The sequence below is a fragment of the Rhineura floridana genome, chromosome 20 (assembly GCF_030035675.1).
Source record: "Rhineura floridana isolate rRhiFlo1 chromosome 20, rRhiFlo1.hap2, whole genome shotgun sequence".
Taxonomy (NCBI): Eukaryota; Metazoa; Chordata; class Lepidosauria; order Squamata; family Rhineuridae; genus Rhineura; species Rhineura floridana.
In genome coordinates this window covers 18,573,541-18,593,704 of record NC_084499.1, presented here as the reverse complement: position 1 = coordinate 18,593,704, position 20,164 = coordinate 18,573,541, and the positions used below count along the sequence as shown (strand labels likewise).

Here is a 20,164-nt window from a genome sequence, read left to right as displayed (position 1 = left end):
GGGGTCCTTTATGGGCCACAAGCGGGGTCCTTTATGGGCCACAAGCGGGGTCCTTTATGGGCCACAAGCGGGGTCCTTTATGGGCCACAAGCGGGGTCCTTTATGGGCCACAAGCGGGGTCCTTTATGGGCCACAAGCGGGGTCCTTTATGGGCCACAAGCGGGGTCCTTTATGGGCCACAAGCGGGGTCCTTTATGGGCCACAAGCGGGGTCCTTCATGGGCCACAAGCGGGGTCCTTTATGGGCCACAAGCGGGGTCCTTCATGGGCCACAAGCGGGGTCCTTCATGGGCCACAAGCGGGGTCCTTCATGGGCCACAAGCGGGGTCCTTCATGGGCCACAAGCGGGGTCCTTCATGGGCCACAAGCGGGGTCCTTCATGGGCCACAAGCGGGGTCCTTCATGGGCCACAAGCGGGGTCCTTCATGGGCCACAGCTTACATCTTTTATTGTCAGGTTGAGGAGAACAAGACATTGTTGGTACTTAACTGCCCCACGATGGTTTAGTTTGCATCATACTTGGTGCTGGGGCAAAGACCTGGTTCCTTTATGGGCCAGGAGCAGGGTCCCTTATGGGCCAGGAGCAGGGTCCCTTATGGGCCAGGAGCAGGGTCCTTTATGAGCCAGGAGCAGGGTCCTTTATGGGCCACAGCTTACATCTTTTATTGTCAGGGTGAGGAGAACAGGACATTGTTGGTAGTTAACTGCCCCACAATGGTCAAGCTTGCATCATACTTGGTGCTGGGGCAAAGACCTGGTTCCTTTATGGGCCGCAAGCGGGGTCCTTTATGGGCCGCAAGCGGGGTCCTTTATGGGCCGCAAGCGGGGTCCTTTATGGGCCGCAAGCGGGGTCCTTTATGGGCCGCAAGCGGGGTCCTTTATGGGCCGCAAGCGGGGTCCTTTATGGGCCGCAAGCGGGGTCCTTTATGGGCCGCAAGCGGGGTCCTTCATTGGCCACAGCTTACATCTTTTATTGTCAGGGTGAGGAGAACAGGACATTGTTGGTACTTAACTGCCCCACAGTGGTTTAGCTTGCATCATACTTGGTGCTGGGGCAAAGACCTGGTTCCTTTATGGGCCAGAAGCGGGGTCCTTTATGGGCCAGAAGCGGGGTCCTTTATGGGCCAGAAGCGGGGTCCTTTATGGGCCAGAAGCGGGGTCCTTTATGGGCCAGAAGCGGGGTCCTTTATGGGCCAGAAGCGGGGTCCTTTATGGGCCAGAAGCGGGGTCCTTTATGGGCCAGAAGCGGGGTCCTTTATGGGCCAGAAGCGGGGTCCTTTATGGGCCAGAAGCGGGGTCCTTTATGGGCCAGAAGCGGGGTCCTTTATGGGCCAGAAGCGGGGTCCTTTATGGGCCAGAAGCGGGGTCCTTTATGGGCCACAAGCGGGGTCCTTTATGGGCCACAAGCGGGGTCCTTTATGGGCCACAAGCGGGGTCCTTTATGGGCCACAAGCGGGGTCCTTTATGGGCCACAAGCGGGGTCCTTTATGGGCCACAAGCGGGGTCCTTTATGGGCCAGAAGCGGGGTCCTTTATGGGCCAGAAGCGGGGTCCTTCATTGGCCACAGCTTACATCTTTTATTGTCAGGGTGAGGAGAACAGGACATTGTTGGTACTTAACTGCCCCACAGTGGTTTAGTTTGCATCATACTTGGTGCTGGGGCAAAGACCTGGTTCCTTTATGGGCCAGGAGCAGGGTCCTTTATGGGCCAGGAGCAGGGTCCTTTATGGGCCAGGAGCAGGGTTCTTTATGGGCCACAGCTTACATCTTTTATTGTCAGGGTGAGGAGAACAGGACATTGTTGGTACTTAACTGCCCCACAATGTTTAAGCTTGCATCATACTTGGTGCTGGGGCAAAGACCTGGTTCCTTCAGGGGCCAGAAGCAGGTTCCTTCAGGGGCCAGAAGCAGGTTCCTTCAGGGGCCAGAAGCAGGTTCCTTCAGGGGCCAGAAGCAGGGTCCTTCAGGGGCCAGAAGCAGGGTCCTTCAGGGGCCAGAAGCAGGGTCCTTCAGGGGCCAGAAGCAGGGTCCTTCAGGGGCCAGAAGCAGGGTCCTTCAGGGGCCAGAAGCAGGGTCCTTCAGGGGGCAGAAGCAGGGTCCTTCAGGGGGCAGAAGCAGGGTCCTTCAGGGGCCAGAAGCAGGGTCCTTCAGGGGCCAGAAGCAGGGTCCTTCAGGGGCCAGAAGCAGGGCCTTTATGGGCCACAGCTTACATCTTTTATTGTCAGGGTGAGGAGAACAGGACATTGTTGGTACTTAACTGCCCCACAATGGTCAAGCTTGCATCATACTTGGTGCTGGGGCAAAGACCTGGTTCCTTTATGGGCCAGAAGCGGGGTCCTTTATGGGCCAGAAGCGGGGTCCTTTATGGGCCAGAAGCGGGGTCCTTTATGGGCCAGAAGCGGGGTCCTTTATGGGCCAGAAGCGGGGTCCTTTATGGGCCAGAAGCGGGGTCCTTTATGGGCCAGAAGCGGGGTCCTTTATGGGCCAGAAGCGGGGTCCGTTATGGGCCAGAAGCGGGGTCCGTTATGGGCCAGAAGCGGGGTCCGTTATGGGCCAGAAGCGGGGTCCGTTATGGGCCAGAAGCGGGGTCCGTTATGGGCCAGAAGCGGGGTCCGTTATGGGCCAGAAGCGGGGTCCGTTATGGGCCAGAAGCGGGGTCCTTTATGGGCCAGAAGCGGGGTCCTTTATGGGCCACAAGCGGGGTCCTTTATGGGCCACAAGCGGGGTCCTTTATGGGCCACAAGCGGGGTCCTTTATGGGCCACAAGCGGGGTCCTTTATGGGCCACAAGCGGGGTCCTTTATGGGCCACAAGCGGGGTCCTTTATGGGCCACAAGCGGGGTCCTTTATGGGCCACAAGCGGGGTCCTTTATGGGCCACAAGCGGGGTCCTTTATGGGCCACAAGCGGGGTCCTTTATGGGCCACAAGCGGGGTCCTTTATGGGCCACAAGCGGGGTCCTTTATGGGCCACAAGCGGGGTCCTTTATGGGCCACAAGCGGGGTCCTTTATGGGCCACAAGCGGGGTCCTTTATGGGCCACAAGCGGGGTCCTTTATGGGCCACAAGCGGGGTCCTTTATGGGCCACAAGCGGGGTCCTTTATGGGCCACAAGCGGGGTCCTTCATGGGCCACAAGCGGGGTCCTTCATGGGCCACAAGCGGGGTCCTTCATGGGCCACAAGCGGGGTCCTTCATGGGCCACAAGCGGGGTCCTTCATGGGCCACAAGCGGGGTCCTTCATGGGCCACAAGCGGGGTCCTTCATGGGCCACAAGCGGGGTCCTTCATGGGCCACAAGCGGGGTCCTTCATGGGCCACAAGCGGGGTCCTTTATGGGCCACAAGCGGGGTCCTTCATGGGCCACAGCTTACATCTTTTATTGTCAGGTTGAGGAGAACAAGACATTGTTGGTACTTAACTGCCCCACAACGGTTTAGTTTGCATCATACTTGGTGCTGGGGCAAAGACCTGGTTCCTTTATGGGCCAGAAGCAGGGTCCTTTATGGGCCAGAAGCAGGGTCCTTTATGTGCCACAAGCGGGGTCCTTCATGGGCCACAGCTTACATCGTTTATTGTCAGGGTGAGGAGAACAAGACATTGTTGGTACTTAACTGCCCCACAATGGTTTAGTTTGCATCATACTTGGTGCTGGGGCAAAGATCTGGTTCCTTTATGGGCCAGGAGCAGGGTCCTTTATGGGCCAGGAGCAGGGTCCTTTATGGGCCAGGAGCAGGGTCCTTTATGGGCCACAGCTTACATCTTTTATTGTCAGGGTGAGGAGAACAGGACATTGTTGGTACTTAACTGCCCCACAATGGTTTAGCTTGCATCATACTTGGTGCTGGGGCAAAGACCTGGTTCCTTTATGGGCCAGAAGCGGGGTCCTTTATGGGCCAGAAGCGGGGTCCTTTATGGGCCAGAAGCGGGGTCCTTTATGGGCCAGAAGCGGGGTCCTTTATGGGCCAGAAGCGGGGTCCTTTATGGGCCAGAAGCGGGGTCCTTCATGGGCCGCAGCTTACATCTTTTATTGTCAGGGTGAGGAGAACAAGACATTGTTGGTACTTAACTGCCCCACAACGGTTTAGTTTGCATCATACTTGGTGCTGGGGCAAAGACCTGGTTCCTTTATGGGCCAGAAGCAGGGCCCTTTATGGGCCAGAAGCAGGGCCCTTCATGGGCCAGAAGCAGGGCCCTTCATGGGCCAGAAGCAGGGCCCTTCATGGGCCAGAAGCAGGGCCCTTTATGGGCCGCAACCGGGGTCCTTCATGGGCCACAGCTTACATCTTTTATTGTCAGGGTGAGGAGAACAGGACATTGTTGGTACTTAACTGCCCCACAATGGTTTAGCTTGCATCATACTTGGTGCTGGGGCAAAGATCTGGTTCCTTCATGGGCCACAAGCGGGGTCCTTCATGGGCCACAAGCGGGGTCCTTTATGGGCCACAAGCGGGGTCCTTCATGGGCCACAAGCGGGGTCCTTCATGGGCCACAAGCGGGGTCCTTCATGGGCCACAAGCGGGGTCCTTCATGGGCCACAAGCGGGGTCCTTCATGGGCCACAAGCGGGGTCCTTCATGGGCCACAAGCGGGGTCCTTCATGGGCCACAAGCGGGGTCCTTCATGGGCCACAAGCGGGGTCCTTCATGGGCCACAAGCGGGGTCCTTTATGGGCCACAGCTTACAACTTTTATTGTCAGGGTGAGGAGAACAGGACATTGTTGGTAGTTAACTGCCCCACAATGGTTTAGCTTGCATCATACTTGGTGCTGGGGCAAAGACCTGGTTCCTTTATGGGCCAGAAGCAGGGTCCTTTATGGGCCAGGAGCGGGGCAAGTTACTTTGAAAATTAATACTTTTTAGTTTCCAAAACAGCAGCTGGTTTCTGATGCCATCTTCATGAGAATGGACAAGTTTCAAAACCCCAATTCGAACAGGGAGCTGGTTTCTTCATTGTCACACTTTGTGTGTGCAAGTTCCAGCACTGATGGAAATGTGTTATTGCATGCAGTCCATGACAGGCTGAGTAACAGGTAACCCAGAGCAATTGCTCTGCAAACAGGGTGTTCACCAGTGAAACTCCCTGACATGGTACAAATGGAAGCACAATTGTATTTGGAATGTTATATGTTGGTGCTACTGACTGTGCTTTGTTTTGCATCTGCAGCAAGAGAAATCCGAAAGAGGAAGATCCCACATGTATCAGAATTAAGCACAACATTAGGGAAAGGAATCTCAGAGTCAAATGCATTACACAAAAAAGATTTGGACACAAAAGCTGCAAAGGATCCTGTAAGCAAATCCAAATCTAAGAAATGGGAAGATGCAAGTGTGACCCATGGTAAGAAGCAGAGAAAGTGCATTCAGATGGTGTACAGACAAAGACACTTACAGACTTACAGGGTAAGACTTACAGACACACTAACTAAGATACCTGCAATACTAAATATTTTCTTGGTGCCTCACTGAAGGTACTTGTAACTAAGGAGTGGAAGGACGTACCACCTGATGTGCTTTCTCCCTCCAGTTTTAATTGTGTGCATGCATCCCAAATTCAGGACTTCATTGCCCAAGATGTAATATGGTATTCTTCAATGGGCACATCTTGAATGGTGTTATATTCATTTTTTTCTTTCCCTGGGTTTTGCAATTGTTCAGTTACTTGGGTTTTTTTGAAGAAATTTGCTCTGTTTGTCTAAGCAAATGATTAAAGAAGAAAGGATGGGAGGATGGGAGAAGGGAGTGCAGAGGTGGTCCTGGAAGTTTTAAGCTTCCTTATAGCAGGTAAAAGCATAGTGACATAACCTTTAATAAAGGGTGGTATGTGGAAGGAACCCCAGTTCCCATTGGACAGGGGTAGTTTTAAGATTGAGGCATACAGGATGTAGACAGAAGGTTTGAGAAACGTAGAAAAACAGTGGAAAGGTTAAAGAGTCAGTGACTATTTGTGGTGGGTAAGGAATGTCTTGGGCAAATTAATGGATTGACTCATGGGAGGGGGAGGGAAAAGAATAATTTTTGTGTTATTTTCTTAAAGCACCAGAACATGCCCATTATCCTGTTGATGATATGTGGAATCTTAGGAGCACATGCAGAGTGGAAGGCAGGTGTCCTGAAGAATACTGGCATCGAGCCCATCCCCGCAAATGCTTGGATCTGTTATCAGGACCCAGAGGTGGAGATGGCCTGTCGATTTCCAGGGTTACTGAGTAATGCTTCCAGGAGACAACAACTGGAAAAAGATATCCTCCATCAGCTACCTGTCTCATAGAGTGCAGCTTGTGAGGAGTCATGATTAATTAAATGCACCAAGGGTCCCCAGAAGCAGCAAGTTCATTTTTTCCATGATTCTTCTGTGGACACCAAGATTTCTTGCACCCCAAGATTTGGTGAAATGTCCCAAGGCAGCGACATGATATATGAAGACGTTTGCAACATTTTATGAATTTCTATGGTCACTTGGGGGGAGGGATCACCTTTGCACTTCCAGGTTTTTGTGGCAAGTGCCAAGAAAAGAAGACCTACTGATGAACTGGCTCTTGTCCTGATTTCATCAAAAGGGCAAGAATATCCCAGAACTATAACAAACTGGAAGAGGTACAATGGACTTATGGACGTGACCAAAATACACACTGTTGGTCCTCCAGACTGAATAATGCCTATCCAGGAAATGCCTATCCAGGAAAAGTACTGCCATTATGGATAATATCATATTCCTTTTAAGTCAATAGGTTATGTTTCTATTGAGAAATATAGCACACCAGGGTTTTATAGGTTGGAAGCAGGTTTGTCATTTAAGAAAATCATAACACTGAATCCCCTTATTAAAAAAATAAATGAATTAAGCCATTTGAGAAGTCGGATCTCATGTGATTAAATTGAACCACCCCCAGCAATTATTGATAAAACCAGCGACTGCACTTAAGGAAGTGGTAGTCTCATTTGAGAAATTAAATATTGCAAAGGAATTCCCTGTTTGTGCATCTTTTTTAGAGATGAGTAATAGAGGATGGGATAATTGGGCTAAATTATGGGAGGGGGAGAATGGGAAGAGAAATAAGCGGGATTTGTCAGGGTGGCTGGGTACTGGAGCTGCTTTTCTGGATGCTACCAATATTGAAATATTAGCCAAAAAATTACATTATACCACTGAAGAAATAAGTAAGATGACAGAACCTATCAATAGGGCTCTGGGAAAGACTACTGAAACCCCCCAAATCATAGCCAGTTTACTTCCAATGTGGGAACAGAGAATGGAAAAAGATTATCATGACATGGGAAATACCATGCAGTCCTTACAACAGAATATTTCCTTGGCCATTACATGCACCCAAATGTAGAACTGGGCCCATACAGTGGCTTTGGAACGTATTCACATGACAGATAGTGGGTTTATACCCAGGGAAATTAGGTTCCTAATTTGACATCAAGTGTCCAAGCGAGAAAGAAAATTGGAAGACTGGTGGAGCCTTGTCAATGCCACATATGATAAGCAAAATCATGCATTAAGATTGTCTATTGTAATGGTAGAAGCGTCTGAAATCATTAATGTATATCCTGTAATTCCATTGTGAATCACTGTAGATCAAGATTGAGTTCTTTATGCCCAGGAAGTTCATCAGTGGGCCATAATTAATCATGCAAGATGGGTAACCATTAATGTGAAAGGTTGTCAACATCATAAGAAGTTAGGATTTGTTTGTGAAGATGATAGTTTGGAATCCCATCAAGATTGCTTTTCTCTCAGAATGATTAATGTATTGTATTGCTCTTTCATGCTAAGAAATGAATCAAGTTCAACCATTGTATATTCTGGACATGGGTGTATGTGCCTTAGAACGTTTTATGATTATGCTGTTATTGATAAGTATTATATACAAACTATGCTAAGATATATCAATAGATGCTTTTGTGGTATTGAGGAAATAGTAGGATGTGATTTTTCATTTAAAGTCCCTGTATGGACCATCCAGAGAATATTAGTTAATCCAGACTTGTTTCAATACCTCAAACCCATTGCATTAGGGTATGGCCTAGCTGATCTCCAGAAGTTACTTTCTCATCCTATGTTACAGAAATAATTAGAAGCAGTTAAACAAATGGGAGAGCAACCTACACTCCAGATAAAACACGAGTGCCATACAATTACCAATATAGCAGCCAAGATCAAACAGATAGGGGCACATAAATGGTGGGATTCCCTGTTTGGCTGGGGAGAAGGCGCCAAAGGAGGTCTAAAACTTTTAATGCACCCCATTGTGGTGATTCTAATATGGCAAGTTTTTTTGGTCTTCGTCTTAATAGCCCTTGTAATATGGATCCGATCTCAAATGGCACAGATACCCCAGAGGGACTGCCACCCCCCACTGCTGCATGTGCCCCCCGCTATTCCCACAGCATGTTCTGCTGCCCCCACCACCCCACCTCTCATTCCACCACCATCACCACCACCACCCCTCCTACCGCCCCCACCCCCACCCTGCGTCTCATTCCCCCACCGCTGCTGCAGTTTCTGCGGCCCCCCACCCCGCCTCTCGTTCCCCCTGCTGCCGCTGCACCTCCTGCCACCCCCACCCCACCTCTCATTCCCCCGCCGCACCTCCTGCCACCCCTGCCTCTCATTCCCCCGCTGCTGCACTGCCTGCCACCCCCCACCTCTCGTTCCCCCCGCTGCCGCTACCACCACACCTGCTGCTGCCCCCCAGCACCACCCCGCCTCTCGTTCCCCTGCTGCTGCCGCCACATCTCCTGCCACCCACCACCCTGCCTCTCGTTCCCCTGCCGCTGCCACATCTCCTGCCACCCACCACCCCACTTCTCATTCCCCTGCTGCTGCCGCCCCTCCTACCACCCACCACCTCACCTCTCATTCCCCTGCCGCCGCCGCCCCTGCCGCCGCCGCCCCTGCCGCCGCCGCCCCTGCCGCCGCCGCCCCTGCCGCCGCCGCCCCTGCCGCCGCCGCCCCTGCCGCCGCCGCCCCTCCTGCCGCCGCCGCCGCCGCCCCTCCTGCCGCCGCCGCCGCCGCCCCTCCTGCCGCCGCCGCCGCCGCCCCTCCTGCCGCCGCCGCCCCTCCTGCCGCCGCCGCCGCCGCCCCTCCTGCCGCCGCCGCCCCTCCTGCCGCCGCCGCCGCCGCCCCTCCTGCCGCCGCCGCCGCCGCCCCTCCTGCCGCCCCTCCTGCCGCCGCCGCCGCCCCTCCTGCCGCCCCTCCTGCCGCCCCTCCTGCCGCCGCCGCCGCCGCCCCTCCTGCCGCCCCTCCTGCCGCCCCTCCTGCCGCCGCCGCCGCCGCCCCTCCTGCCGCCCCTCCTGCCGCCCCTCCTGCCGCCGCCGCCCCTCCTGCCGCCGCCGCCCCTCCTGCCGCCCCTCCTGCCGCCCCTCCTGCCGCCGCCCCTCCTGCCGCCGCCCCTCCTGCCGCCGCCCCTCCTGCCGCCGCCCCTCCTGCCGCCGCCCCTCCTGCCGCCGCCCCTCCTGCCGCCGCCCCTCCTGCCGCCGCCCCTCCTGCCGCCGCCCCTCCTGCCGCCGCCCCTCCTGCCGCCGCCCCTCCTGCCGCCGCCGCCCCTCCTGCCGCCGCCGCCCCTCCTGCCGCCGCCGCCCCTCCTGCCGCCGCCGCCCCTCCTGCCGCCGCCGCCGCCGCCGCCGCCCCTCCTGCCGCCGCCGCCGCCCCCCCTGCCGCCCCTCCTGCCGCCGCCGCCGCCCCCCCTGCCGCCCCTCCTGCCGCCGCCGCCGCCCCCCCTGCCGCCCCTCCTGCCGCCGCCGCCGCCCCCCCCTGCCGCCCCTCCTGCCGCCGCCGCCGCCCCCCCTGCCGCCCCTCCTGCCGCCGCCGCCGCCGCCCCTGCCGCCCCTCCTGCCGCCGCCGCCGCCGCCCCTCCTGCCGCTGCCGCCGCCGCCGCCGCCCCTCCTGCCGCTGCCGCCGCCGCCGCCGCCCCTCCTGCCGCTGCCGCCGCCGCCGCCGCCCCTCCTGCCGCTGCCGCCGCCGCCCCTCCTGCCGCCCCTCCTGCCGCTGCCGCCGCCGCCCCTCCTGCCGCCCCTCCTGCCGCTGCCGCCGCCGCCCCTCCTGCCGCCCCTCCTGCCGCTGCCGCCGCCGCCCCTCCTGCCGCCCCTCCTGCCGCTGCCGCCGCCGCCCCTCCTGCCGCCCCTCCTGCCGCTGCCGCCGCCGCCCCTCCTGCCGCTGCCGCCGCCGCCCCTCCTGCCGCCCCTCCTGCCGCCGCCGCCCCTCCTGCCGCCCCTCCTGCCGCCCCTCCTGCCGCCCCTCCTGCCGCCCCTCCTGCCGCCCCTCCTGCCGCCCCTCCTGCCGCCCCTCCTGCCGCCCCTCCTGCCGCCCCTCCTGCCGCCCCTCCTGCCGCCCCTCCTGCCGCCCCTCCTGCCGCCCCTCCTGCCGCCGCCGCCCCTCCTGCCGCCCCTCCTGCCGCCCCTCCTGCCGCCGCCGCCCCTCCTGCCGCCGCCGCCCCTCCTGCCGCCCCTCCTGCCGCCGCCGCCCCTCCTGCCGCCGCCGCCCCTCCTGCCGCCGCCGCCCCTCCTGCCGCCGCCGCCCCTCCTGCCGCCGCCGCCCCTCCTGCCGCCGCCGCCCCTCCTGCCGCCGCCGCCCCTCCTGCCACCCCTACTGCCGCCGCCGCCGCCGCCGCCCCTCCCGCCGCCGCCGCCGCCGCCGCTGCCTGCCACCCCTCCTGCCACTCATTCCACCACCACTGCCACACCTCCTGCCACCCCACCACCACCCCACCTCTCATTCGCTGGGTGATTGGCAATAGATCAGCAATTGTTTTTGCCTCCCAATTGTTTAAAGCCTGATATAGAGCTTGGTTTAAATATTGTCACTCACACATTTCAGCAGTGGAATTGCAAAGCTGCTCCTATGCTGGTTTACATTTCAGAGTGGTTCCAGGATTATATGAATGGATCTCTCAAGGACCAAACTCTGTGTGATTTGACTTCTCATTACATATAGGTCTGCCTTGGTGGGGGGGAAGGGCTGCAGAACCTTCACCATGCCCCACCATGTACCTACCTTCATTTCAGGCAGTTTTTTCTGTTCATTTGGCAAATGTTAGGCTGTATAATACTTAGGGAAATGTAAGATTTGTTACATTTAATGCCTAAGGTTTGATTTTAGTACCTGGTAAATGTTTCCTCCCCCCCCCCCGTTCTTATTTTGAAATTTAAAAGCCTGATGTGTTTAAATGTTCAGGATGGCTAGATTTTAGTTGTAAAAGGTTTTTGGAACATGTAAACTTCCCATAGTATGTATGTAACTTGTATTTTTAAGAATCACTGTACTATTGTGGTCCATTGTTTCTGTCAATAGCTCCTAAAGGAGTTCTTACCTTAGAAATGTGTAGACCTACAATAAAGCATTTTGCTTCATTGAGCACCAGAACTTGCCTCCTCTTTTTGTTTTGTCCTAATTCTTTTTTCTGAGTTGGACTTATTTGTGGTAACAGAAGCCAGATGGACAAATGCTAGATGAGGGACCCGCCACAGGGAGGTAAGCTGTGAGCAGGGGAGGAAGTACCGTAGCTCAGTGGTAAGAGCATCTGCTTTACATTCAGAAGACTCCAGGTTTGGTCCCCAGCATCTCCAGGTAGGGCTGGAAATGTCCCGACTAAAACCATAGAGAGCTACTGCCAGTCAGTGTATACAGTACTGAGCTAGATGGACCCATGGCCTAAGAACGTACAAAGAGCCCTGCTGGTTTTTATTTTATTTATTTTTATTTATTTATTTAATTTATATACCGCCCTAAGCCCAAGGGCTCTCTGGGCGGTGTACATAATAATAAAGCAATCAGAGAATATATAAATACAATAATACAATGGAATCAAACAAAAATAATCAAAATAGCAGCAAAATACATCAATAAATATTAATAGTACACATTAAAATGTACTATTTATATGTAAAATGAAGAATGAGTGGCGACTCTCACCAACCCAGCCCAGCCCTCATCACCCAGTAGTAAACCAGGTGTATGTGTGCAGGGGGTGGTGGCTCACCTTGATCTGGTACATGCTCTCTGCTTCAGCCCGGCTCTTGGCAGCAATGTCTTCATACTGTGCTTTGACCTCGGCAATGATGCCATCCAAGTCCAGGCTGCGGTTGTTATCCATGGACAAGACCACAGAAGTGTCATTGATCTGAGACTGCATTACACGCAGCTCCTCATCATACAGCTGCCTCAGGAAGTTGATCTCGTCAGTCAGGCATTCCAGACGGGACTCCAGCTCAACCTTGTTCATGTAGGCCTCATCCACATCCTTCTTCAAAAGGACAAAATCATTTGGTTCATGCCAAAGACCCATCTAGTCCAGAATTCTGTTCTCACAGGGGCCAACTAGGTGCCCATGGGAAGGTTTCAAGCAGCACCTGGGTGCAACAGCACTCTCCGCACCTGTGATTCCCAGCTATTGGTATTCAGAAACATACTGCTTTCACCAGTGAAGGCAGAATAAAGCTATTGTGGGTAGCAGCCGTTGACTCTGTATATGGCAGCTTCCTATGTATCTAGCCCCTGTGACTCATGTAACATTTGCTGCTTAAATTTCCCCCTGCCCTCCACTTTGTGTGTGGTTTGTGGCATACCCACATTTAAAGATGATACATCATAGTTAGTATCCTAAGGGTGGGTGGGACAAAGTCCAACAATGATTCTTTGTCTTGATAACTTTAATGATTCCAGGGAGGGGGGGAGCAAACAAAATACACTGAAGACGTGTGCATTGCCATCTATAGCTGTGCATTTACAGGAGAGTCAAATCTTATACCTGAGCAAACAGAACTGAACTCTTAACAAACACACATGCAAACTTCATTTGTTGGTGTACAATGACAGAACAGCACACTGATGTCTACTTTACATTCCATTTGGATGTTTGTAATTGTGGGGAGTGCAATGATGGGCAAAGATCCCAGGCAAGATCATTGTGCAAAGCACAAACCGCCAAAAGAAAAAAAGACATTACCATTGAGCTAGATGAGCAGCGTCAAGCAGCATTTCTAAAGGTCAAATCCTGCCCTGTTTTATCATCTAGCAATAAAGCAGGAAGAGTTTTAAACCTCATGAGAGAATGATGCCAACAGCTCAAACTGCAACCCATTTTAAGTGAATACTAGGATCTGAGTCAATTTAACACCACTTAGAATAAATTGGATTACCTTCAAACACTTAAGTATGGAACGGGCTGTAAAATAACTGAAAGTACAAGCCTCTGTAATTTCCTCACAACAAGGCATGAATGCACCCAAAATGCCCCAGACTTGTCTTGAGAATAAAAAGGTATCCTCGCCAGGACACTTGCTTTTCTTATCAGTTCAGTTTTGTTCCTCATCCAGTACTAAGCTTTCCATAAGCAGGCTCAGATTTTTATTGGAAAAATTTAAAAGATCATGAATTGGTGCCATTGCACCCATGTATTATTATATTTTAGGCAAAACTGTTCTGAACAGTGGGGTGAGCCACAAGACAGAATGGTGAAACAGCTGGGCTCTAAGATCATTGGGACTGGATGGGGGGGGGTGTGCAAGTTTGCCTAAAAGAAATTAGCAGAAAAAATAAGCTCATTTTGGTGAATGAATTAATGGCACAAAATGGTAAAGGAAGTGAGAGAGAAAGAAAACTAGATTCACTTCTGTCAGAACCAGTTGAAGAAAAATATGGATCTCTTTAATGAGGCATAACCTTTCATGTAAAACTCTCCCCCTTCCCATCTCCTTCTAGAAAATGACTGCAAACTTCTCCTGCACAGATATCATTAACTTCAGTGGGATCTTGCAAGAGATCTGCCTTTGCTTTAGACCTATTTCCTTCTCAGTTACCTTTAGTGATGCCTAAATTCACTGCCCCAAGCAACTACTTTGCTTTATTTTAGGGCTACTTATGTCTATGCGTATGTATGGTTGCAGGTACCTGTGCCAGGGAAATAGGATTGATCATATCTTCCCACAGTACGTAGAACGGAGGAGGACATATGCTTTTGAGATACAGACACTCTATAATACTCAGAGGCATTCCTTTTTACATATTTTTGTAAAATATTTTTGCACCTTATGGTCCTTCCCTATTTTAAATAGAACTGATTAATGACGTTTGCAACTTGCTGCAAGCATTTTGTATGGTAGGATATAAATAATAATAATAATGAACATGTTCTGTGTCCAGGATTTGGCCTCAGAGAAGAAATTTCCAAGGTTGTGCCCTGGTGCATCCTGACCTGACTGTGCTTAAGCTCAGACTGTGGTCCACTATCCTATGAATGTGTAAGAAAAGATCTAGGAGTCTTTCTTCCAATTATAGCTTTAGGATCAAGGTGTGCACTTTCAGCTGAAAGTAACTTTAGAGCAACTAACTTTAAGTAGAACTTTGCCTGTTTTAAATGGTTGTGGAGTCACAGCCCAGCCTCTACAAATCACTGGGATGGTGCCACAGCATTGCTGTTTGGGCTTAAGTGTTAGAGAATATTTTTCCAGAGATCAGTGATGAAAGATACACCTCTAGATTTAGCAGCTTTTAAAAAAACTGCCCTTGTGTTTGTGCCTGAAATATTTCCATCTGCTAATCAGGTTAATTGTTATGCCATCAAAAATTACACCTGCTGATGCCTGCAGATCAGACTGTTAAAAGTGCAGCAGCAGGCCAGTCAGGCCATTTCCTTGTGGTGTGAATTCCCCACTCCAAGCCCTTGGATACTGTATGAGTTTTCCTAAGTACAACTGCCCTAAAGTTTTCTCTTTCTGCTTCAGCTCTTCACTTGGCCTGCTCTTTCCCCTTTTCTTGTCCTCCCCATCTTTCTTTCTCTCTGTTTTGTTTCTCCTCATTCAATGGTTTGGTGTGCAGCTCCTCTCTCTCCCTGCCCCCCTCCGTTTTCCTTAAGTTTGCTCCTGTTTCTTCCCAGCTGCTTTGAGCAAATAGTGCTACTCTCCTTTTCCCACCCCCTGCCCCTCCTACTTGCCACGGAAAAGGCATGAGCCACGAGGTGATTTCAACTTACAGGAAAAAGTGCACAGTCATTAGCAGTAACTGATTGGGTTGAAGAGGAAGTGATTAATAGAAGTGTAGTAATGGGGGATGTGGGGGCTTGAAAGAGACATCTAGTTCAAAAACCCTTCTCAGTGGCAGGACCCACCATGTGCAACAGAACCCTGAAATCTTTCTTGGAAGAACAAGGCCTGCTGTCATCAGACCACATTAGATTCTTTTACAAGGCAAAGGCTCCAAAGTTCATTTGCCGCCTATAAGCTTCTAGGACAAATTGCCCAAACTGGTGAAGTATGCCACAATTTACTATGGGGAAAAAAGTGGGGGGGACTTATGAGTCATCATTCAAGCTGACCGGATGTACAATCTTAATTAGCAACTAATATGTGGTTTTGTTGAGTTCTGAGTGAGCAGTATTGTGAGAATGTATTATAAAAGCAGCATTTCAAGTGTAAAATTTGATTTCAAGTGTTGGGGTATCAGTGAGATTCTGTTATGCCATTCTGTTAATCTTATGGATAAAACAAATTATTCTACTACCCCCTGTGTGTGTGTGTGTGTGTTTATATTTAATATTGTTTTAGGCTACTTAGATGTGCAGCAGCCAAGGCCAGCACATTGTAGGCGGGGGTTTTTTTAAGTAACTGAAATGTAAGTGTAGTGATTACTTTTGAGAAAAAGTAAAGTAATCAGTTACTTTCAGAGCAATTGTAATAACAGTATTTACTATTTTTTGGTCAAGTAATTGTAACAGTAATTTATTACTTTTTAAAGTAATCTTCCAAGCTCTGGGTGACATTTGACCTGTAATACGAGAGAGTCTAACTGGGGTCCAGTGCCATCTTAATAAGGTTTTGATTACTGCCTCTTGTATACGATAGGATGTATATGGTCTCCTTTCATCAATTTTGTTAACAAGAAAGAAGGGACCATTCATCCTCCATGTACACATGGGACTATGTGGAGAGGTTATGTATATGTATTATGAGAAAAACGTTGATGTCAGCAAGATGCTTACAACATGAATAATGTCTTTTTTTTTCCTCGCAAGGATTGGGCTATATAAAAGAATTTAGCAACTAGTTCAGTTGTGGTTTTGTCTTTATCGGACAAGAGGTAAAGAACTATCCATTCTGGATGTTTATCAGAGAACCCTAGAATAAGTGGTGAAATAACTTTAGCTCTTAGATCTTTATATAGCTCACATTTAAGAAGGACATGATCTAGGGTTTCTGGGGTATTTGCATTACAGATACAATAACGATTTACATAAGGGGTGCCTTGGTAGCGGCCCGTTAAAAGAGCAGAAGGTAAACAGTTAAATCTCGCTGTGGAGAACAGGAACCTATATTGTGGGAAGGTTAGCTTTTCTAGATAGGTCATATGAAATGGGAAGCAAAAATTCAGACCGAAATAAAGAGGGGAGCAAGATGTTGATGCCTTGGAAAATAGGTATTGTCGATCAAGGTCTTTTATTCATTGGCTAATAACTGATTTGGCCATTTCATATTCAGGCCGCAACTCAAGTAGCTCGTAACATTTCTAAAGCCTTAATTAGGTTTTTCTATACTAAAGGAGGCTGTTTTATCCCTGCTGCCTCCAAAATTTTCAAAATTAAAATAATATCACAGCTCCTCTATGGCATCCCGATTTGGGTTACCCATTTTAATAAAAAAGTTGAATCAGTACTTTCAAGTTTTCTTCTGTCCATTTTTGGTCTGCCACATTGTGCCTCTTCAGCTGGTCTCCGCCTAGAGACAGGACTCAATTCTCTAGAATGTACAGCCTGGTTGCAAGCTTTCAATTTTTGGCTCAAGATAGCCTACTCGGGGCCCTCATTAGGGCTCGTACATCATATATGGAAAGATCCATTCAAAAGCTCCTGGACTAAAATCTTTAACGGGAAGCTAAATCACCAAGGTTTGTCCTTAGAACTCCTGTCATCTTGGGACTCTGAAATGGCCAAATCAGTTATTAGCCAACGAATAAAAGACCTTGATCGACAATACCTATTTTCCAAGGCATCAACATCTTGCTCCCCTCTTTATTTCGGTCTGAATTTTTGCTTCCCATTTCATATGACCTATCTAGAAAAGCTAACCTTCCCACAATATAGGTTCCTGTTCTCCACAGCGAGATTTAACTGTTTACCTTCTGCTCTTTTAACGGGCTGCTACCAAGGCACCCCTTATGTAAATCGTTATTGTATCTGTAACGCAAATACCCCAGAAACCCTAGATCATGTCCTTCTTAAATGTGAGCTATATAAAGATCTAAGAGCTAAAGTTATTTCACCACTTATTCTAGGGTTCTCTGATAAACATCCAGAATGGATAGTTCTTTACCTCTTGTCTGATAAAGACAAAACCACAACTGAACTAGTTGCTAAATTCTTTTATATAGCCCAATCCTTGCGAAAAAGACAAGTTCAACTTCTTCAACGTTGATGTTATCATCTTATTTTAATTTTCATCTTAACCATGTATTTGTAATGCACCGTATGTATTGCAATGTTTTTATACTTTATGTTTGATTGGGTCTATGACTGTAATTAAATAAAGTTAAGTTAATAATGTTCTCCAATGAATTTGATAACTTTACATCTTCAAAGAACCATGCTGCATAAATTTGTATTTTACATTGTTGTTTACCTTAGAGAAGTTTGTACAAGTTAATACAACCTGTTGTCCTTTGTGAAAATTTAATAAAAATATTTTTAAAAATAAAAAAAATAACTTCATTCAACCAACCCAAAATTCAGAATCATGCCTCTTTAAGCTGTTTTGCAACTGTTTATGCTTGTTTTATTAGATTTTAAAGGGATTTATTTCTTAATGTGAGCTGCCTTGGTTTCCAGTCACCAACCCTACCTCACAGGGTTGTTAGAAAGACTCCATACACACACAGAGAGAGAGACACTTGCAGGTATAAAAATACACCCCATATAATAGTTTATTTTCAAACCAGTTGGTCATTGCAGAACATTTTTAAAAAAATCAGTATTCATTTCCTACATAATAAAAACTGTGATACCTAAGTAAGCCCTCCCTAATTACTTTAAAAATAGGATTGGAGAGGGAGAGAAAGATTTACAACATAAACACAGTTCTTTGCTATGTTTACTCAAAAGTCCCATTAATTTACAGCACAATCCTAACCATGTCTACTCAAAAGTAACTCCTATTGAATTCAATGGGGTTCACTCTAGGTACATGGGATTAGCATTGCTTTACTCCCAGAAAAGCAAATATTGGATTAAATACTTTCATATTGTGAAGGTTTTCAAAGCACTGCCCTCTTCAACAGCCCAGGGTCTGACTCTTGCACACTAGAGGGGAAAAAAATGAAAGCCATATACTTACTTACTCAAACTGAAAGTCTCATAAACACAATTTTCTGACATTGCAATGAAGTCTATGCACTGCCTGGGTCAACAAATCACAACCCTGGCTTTACTTAATGGCTACAGTCCTGAAAGGATGGGGTTAATGTTACGAGCTACTATAACAGATATGTTAAACAGCTTTAACAGTTGAGGGGCTGATGTTTTGGTGTATATCTTGGAAACCAGATCACCTAGAAACTTAATTTTTAAAAAAATTGAAGCTGAGAGTCAGGAGATTAAGGTGAGTCACCCGGAGACCCAGTGGGGACCCCCAAAAGTTGGAGTATCCAGCCAAAAACTGGGCACTTGGTAACCCTAAACCCTACCATAACTACTCAGAAGTCGTATTGAGTTCTATAGGGCTTAGTCCCTTAGTAAGTGGGTTTAGAATTGCAGCCCTTGGGGGTATCCATCCAGAGTGCTCCTATCTAGCATCGCCACACTAGGGTCCCCTCTTCCTGGAATGGAGTTCTGGTGACTGGCCTGGCCTGAGGGCACTTAAGCCCTTCTTGCCAGAAGCAAGTAGGCTAGATTAAATGTTCCCTACCCAGGCTCCCTAAACAGGTGAGAAGGAACGATTCCGTCATTTCAAATGGACCTGGGAACACCATCTTTTAGCCAGCGGCATCACTAGGTGGGTGCAGACCGCACCAGGTGACACCATGAGAGGGGGTGACACCCAGAGCCTCCCCTAGGCACCAGGAAGCGGGGTATGCAGCTGAACGTTCCAAGCGTGGCTCTGCCCCTCCTCCTGGCATGGCGCTCCATTCGCCTCTCGCTCGCTCTCTCCTCAGCTCAGACCGCAGGATCTACACTGCATCTCCAGACTGGGTTGCTAGTGGCTGAAGAAGAAATAGTAGGCTGAGCCACGTCTGTTTGTGAGACACGTGTACAGAGGAACTAGGAAGTGACTGCCAGAATTGAAGTGCCTGCGATAATTTGCAACGGCTGCGTGGTCCTAGAAGTGGTGCATGTGTAGTGAGTTGATTTTTTTTTTATAATGGAGTGGGCTATAAAGGAGATTACTAGTAAAACCAGAAATTAATCCAGGCGATACTGATTTCCGATTAAAAACAAACACCCAACGAATCAGAATAGTGTATGGAACAGTGTGTATCATAGAAGTTTCTTTTTATTCTGAAATTAGTGCTGGAAACGTTGTCAACCCAAAGATCCCTGGTTTAGTAGGTGCGTATATTAGAACCATGTATGATTGTGCAAAAATTCTTATGCAAAGTGTCACCCTTTTTTTTTGTATTTTGCAATGTGGCAAGCAGAGAATTCATTCATTAAGGTACATTTTACACTATAGTAGACTGTGAGTAGGTCTGCTTACAGAACAAAAATGTGCAGAACAGGACGTTCAGATCCAGTGTGGTTATAAATCTAATCGGTTTTCCTTGTAACTGCTAATTTGATGAGATTAAGGTGCCTGTTGGATTAGGGAAACAAGGACTTCATATAAGACATTTTAATAACCTAGGTCAGGTCCTTTCCAAAATCTGCAAGTTGACCTGTTCTCATATTTTGGTCTGAACTCTTGTGGCATAAACTGATTATAGAGGAACACTTGCCTACTCTGTTGCCCCCCTTGCAATGGCGCTTTATCTGTGTGTGCATGCACACATTAGCTGCTGGTTTGTCACATGAACAGAAACTAATTGTATGCTACACTGCTCAGCCTTTTGGGAAGGTTTGTGCCATGTTCCATATTTTAGTTTTTTCTTGATGAACAATGTAGTAGAGGAGTTATTTAAGAATGCATCCTGCCGTTCAAGAATGTATCCTGCCATTCTGTGTCAGACATTCCCATGATGGTAA

General features: G+C 49.5%; 2 protein-coding genes across 2 annotated transcripts; one reads left to right on the top strand and one right to left on the bottom strand.

Moving 5' to 3' along the window:
• Positions 1 to 6,668: 6,668 nt before the first annotated feature.
• LOC133373989 (uncharacterized) lies at positions 6,669 to 19,208 on the top strand. Its single transcript, XM_061604491.1, has 2 exons — positions 6,669 to 8,714; positions 19,046 to 19,208. The coding sequence occupies exons 1-2, from the start codon at positions 8,182 to 8,184 to the stop codon at positions 19,206 to 19,208; spliced, it is 696 nt and encodes a 231-aa protein (XP_061460475.1). The 5' UTR covers positions 6,669 to 8,181.
• On the bottom strand, positions 11,918 to 12,259 carry LOC133373762 (keratin, type II cytoskeletal 8-like). The gene has a single exon (XM_061603927.1). It carries the CDS (start codon positions 12,221 to 12,223, stop codon positions 11,933 to 11,935), a length of 291 nt encoding a protein of 96 aa, XP_061459911.1. The 5' UTR covers positions 12,224 to 12,259; the 3' UTR covers positions 11,918 to 11,932.
• Positions 19,209 to 20,164: the final 956 nt, after the last annotated feature.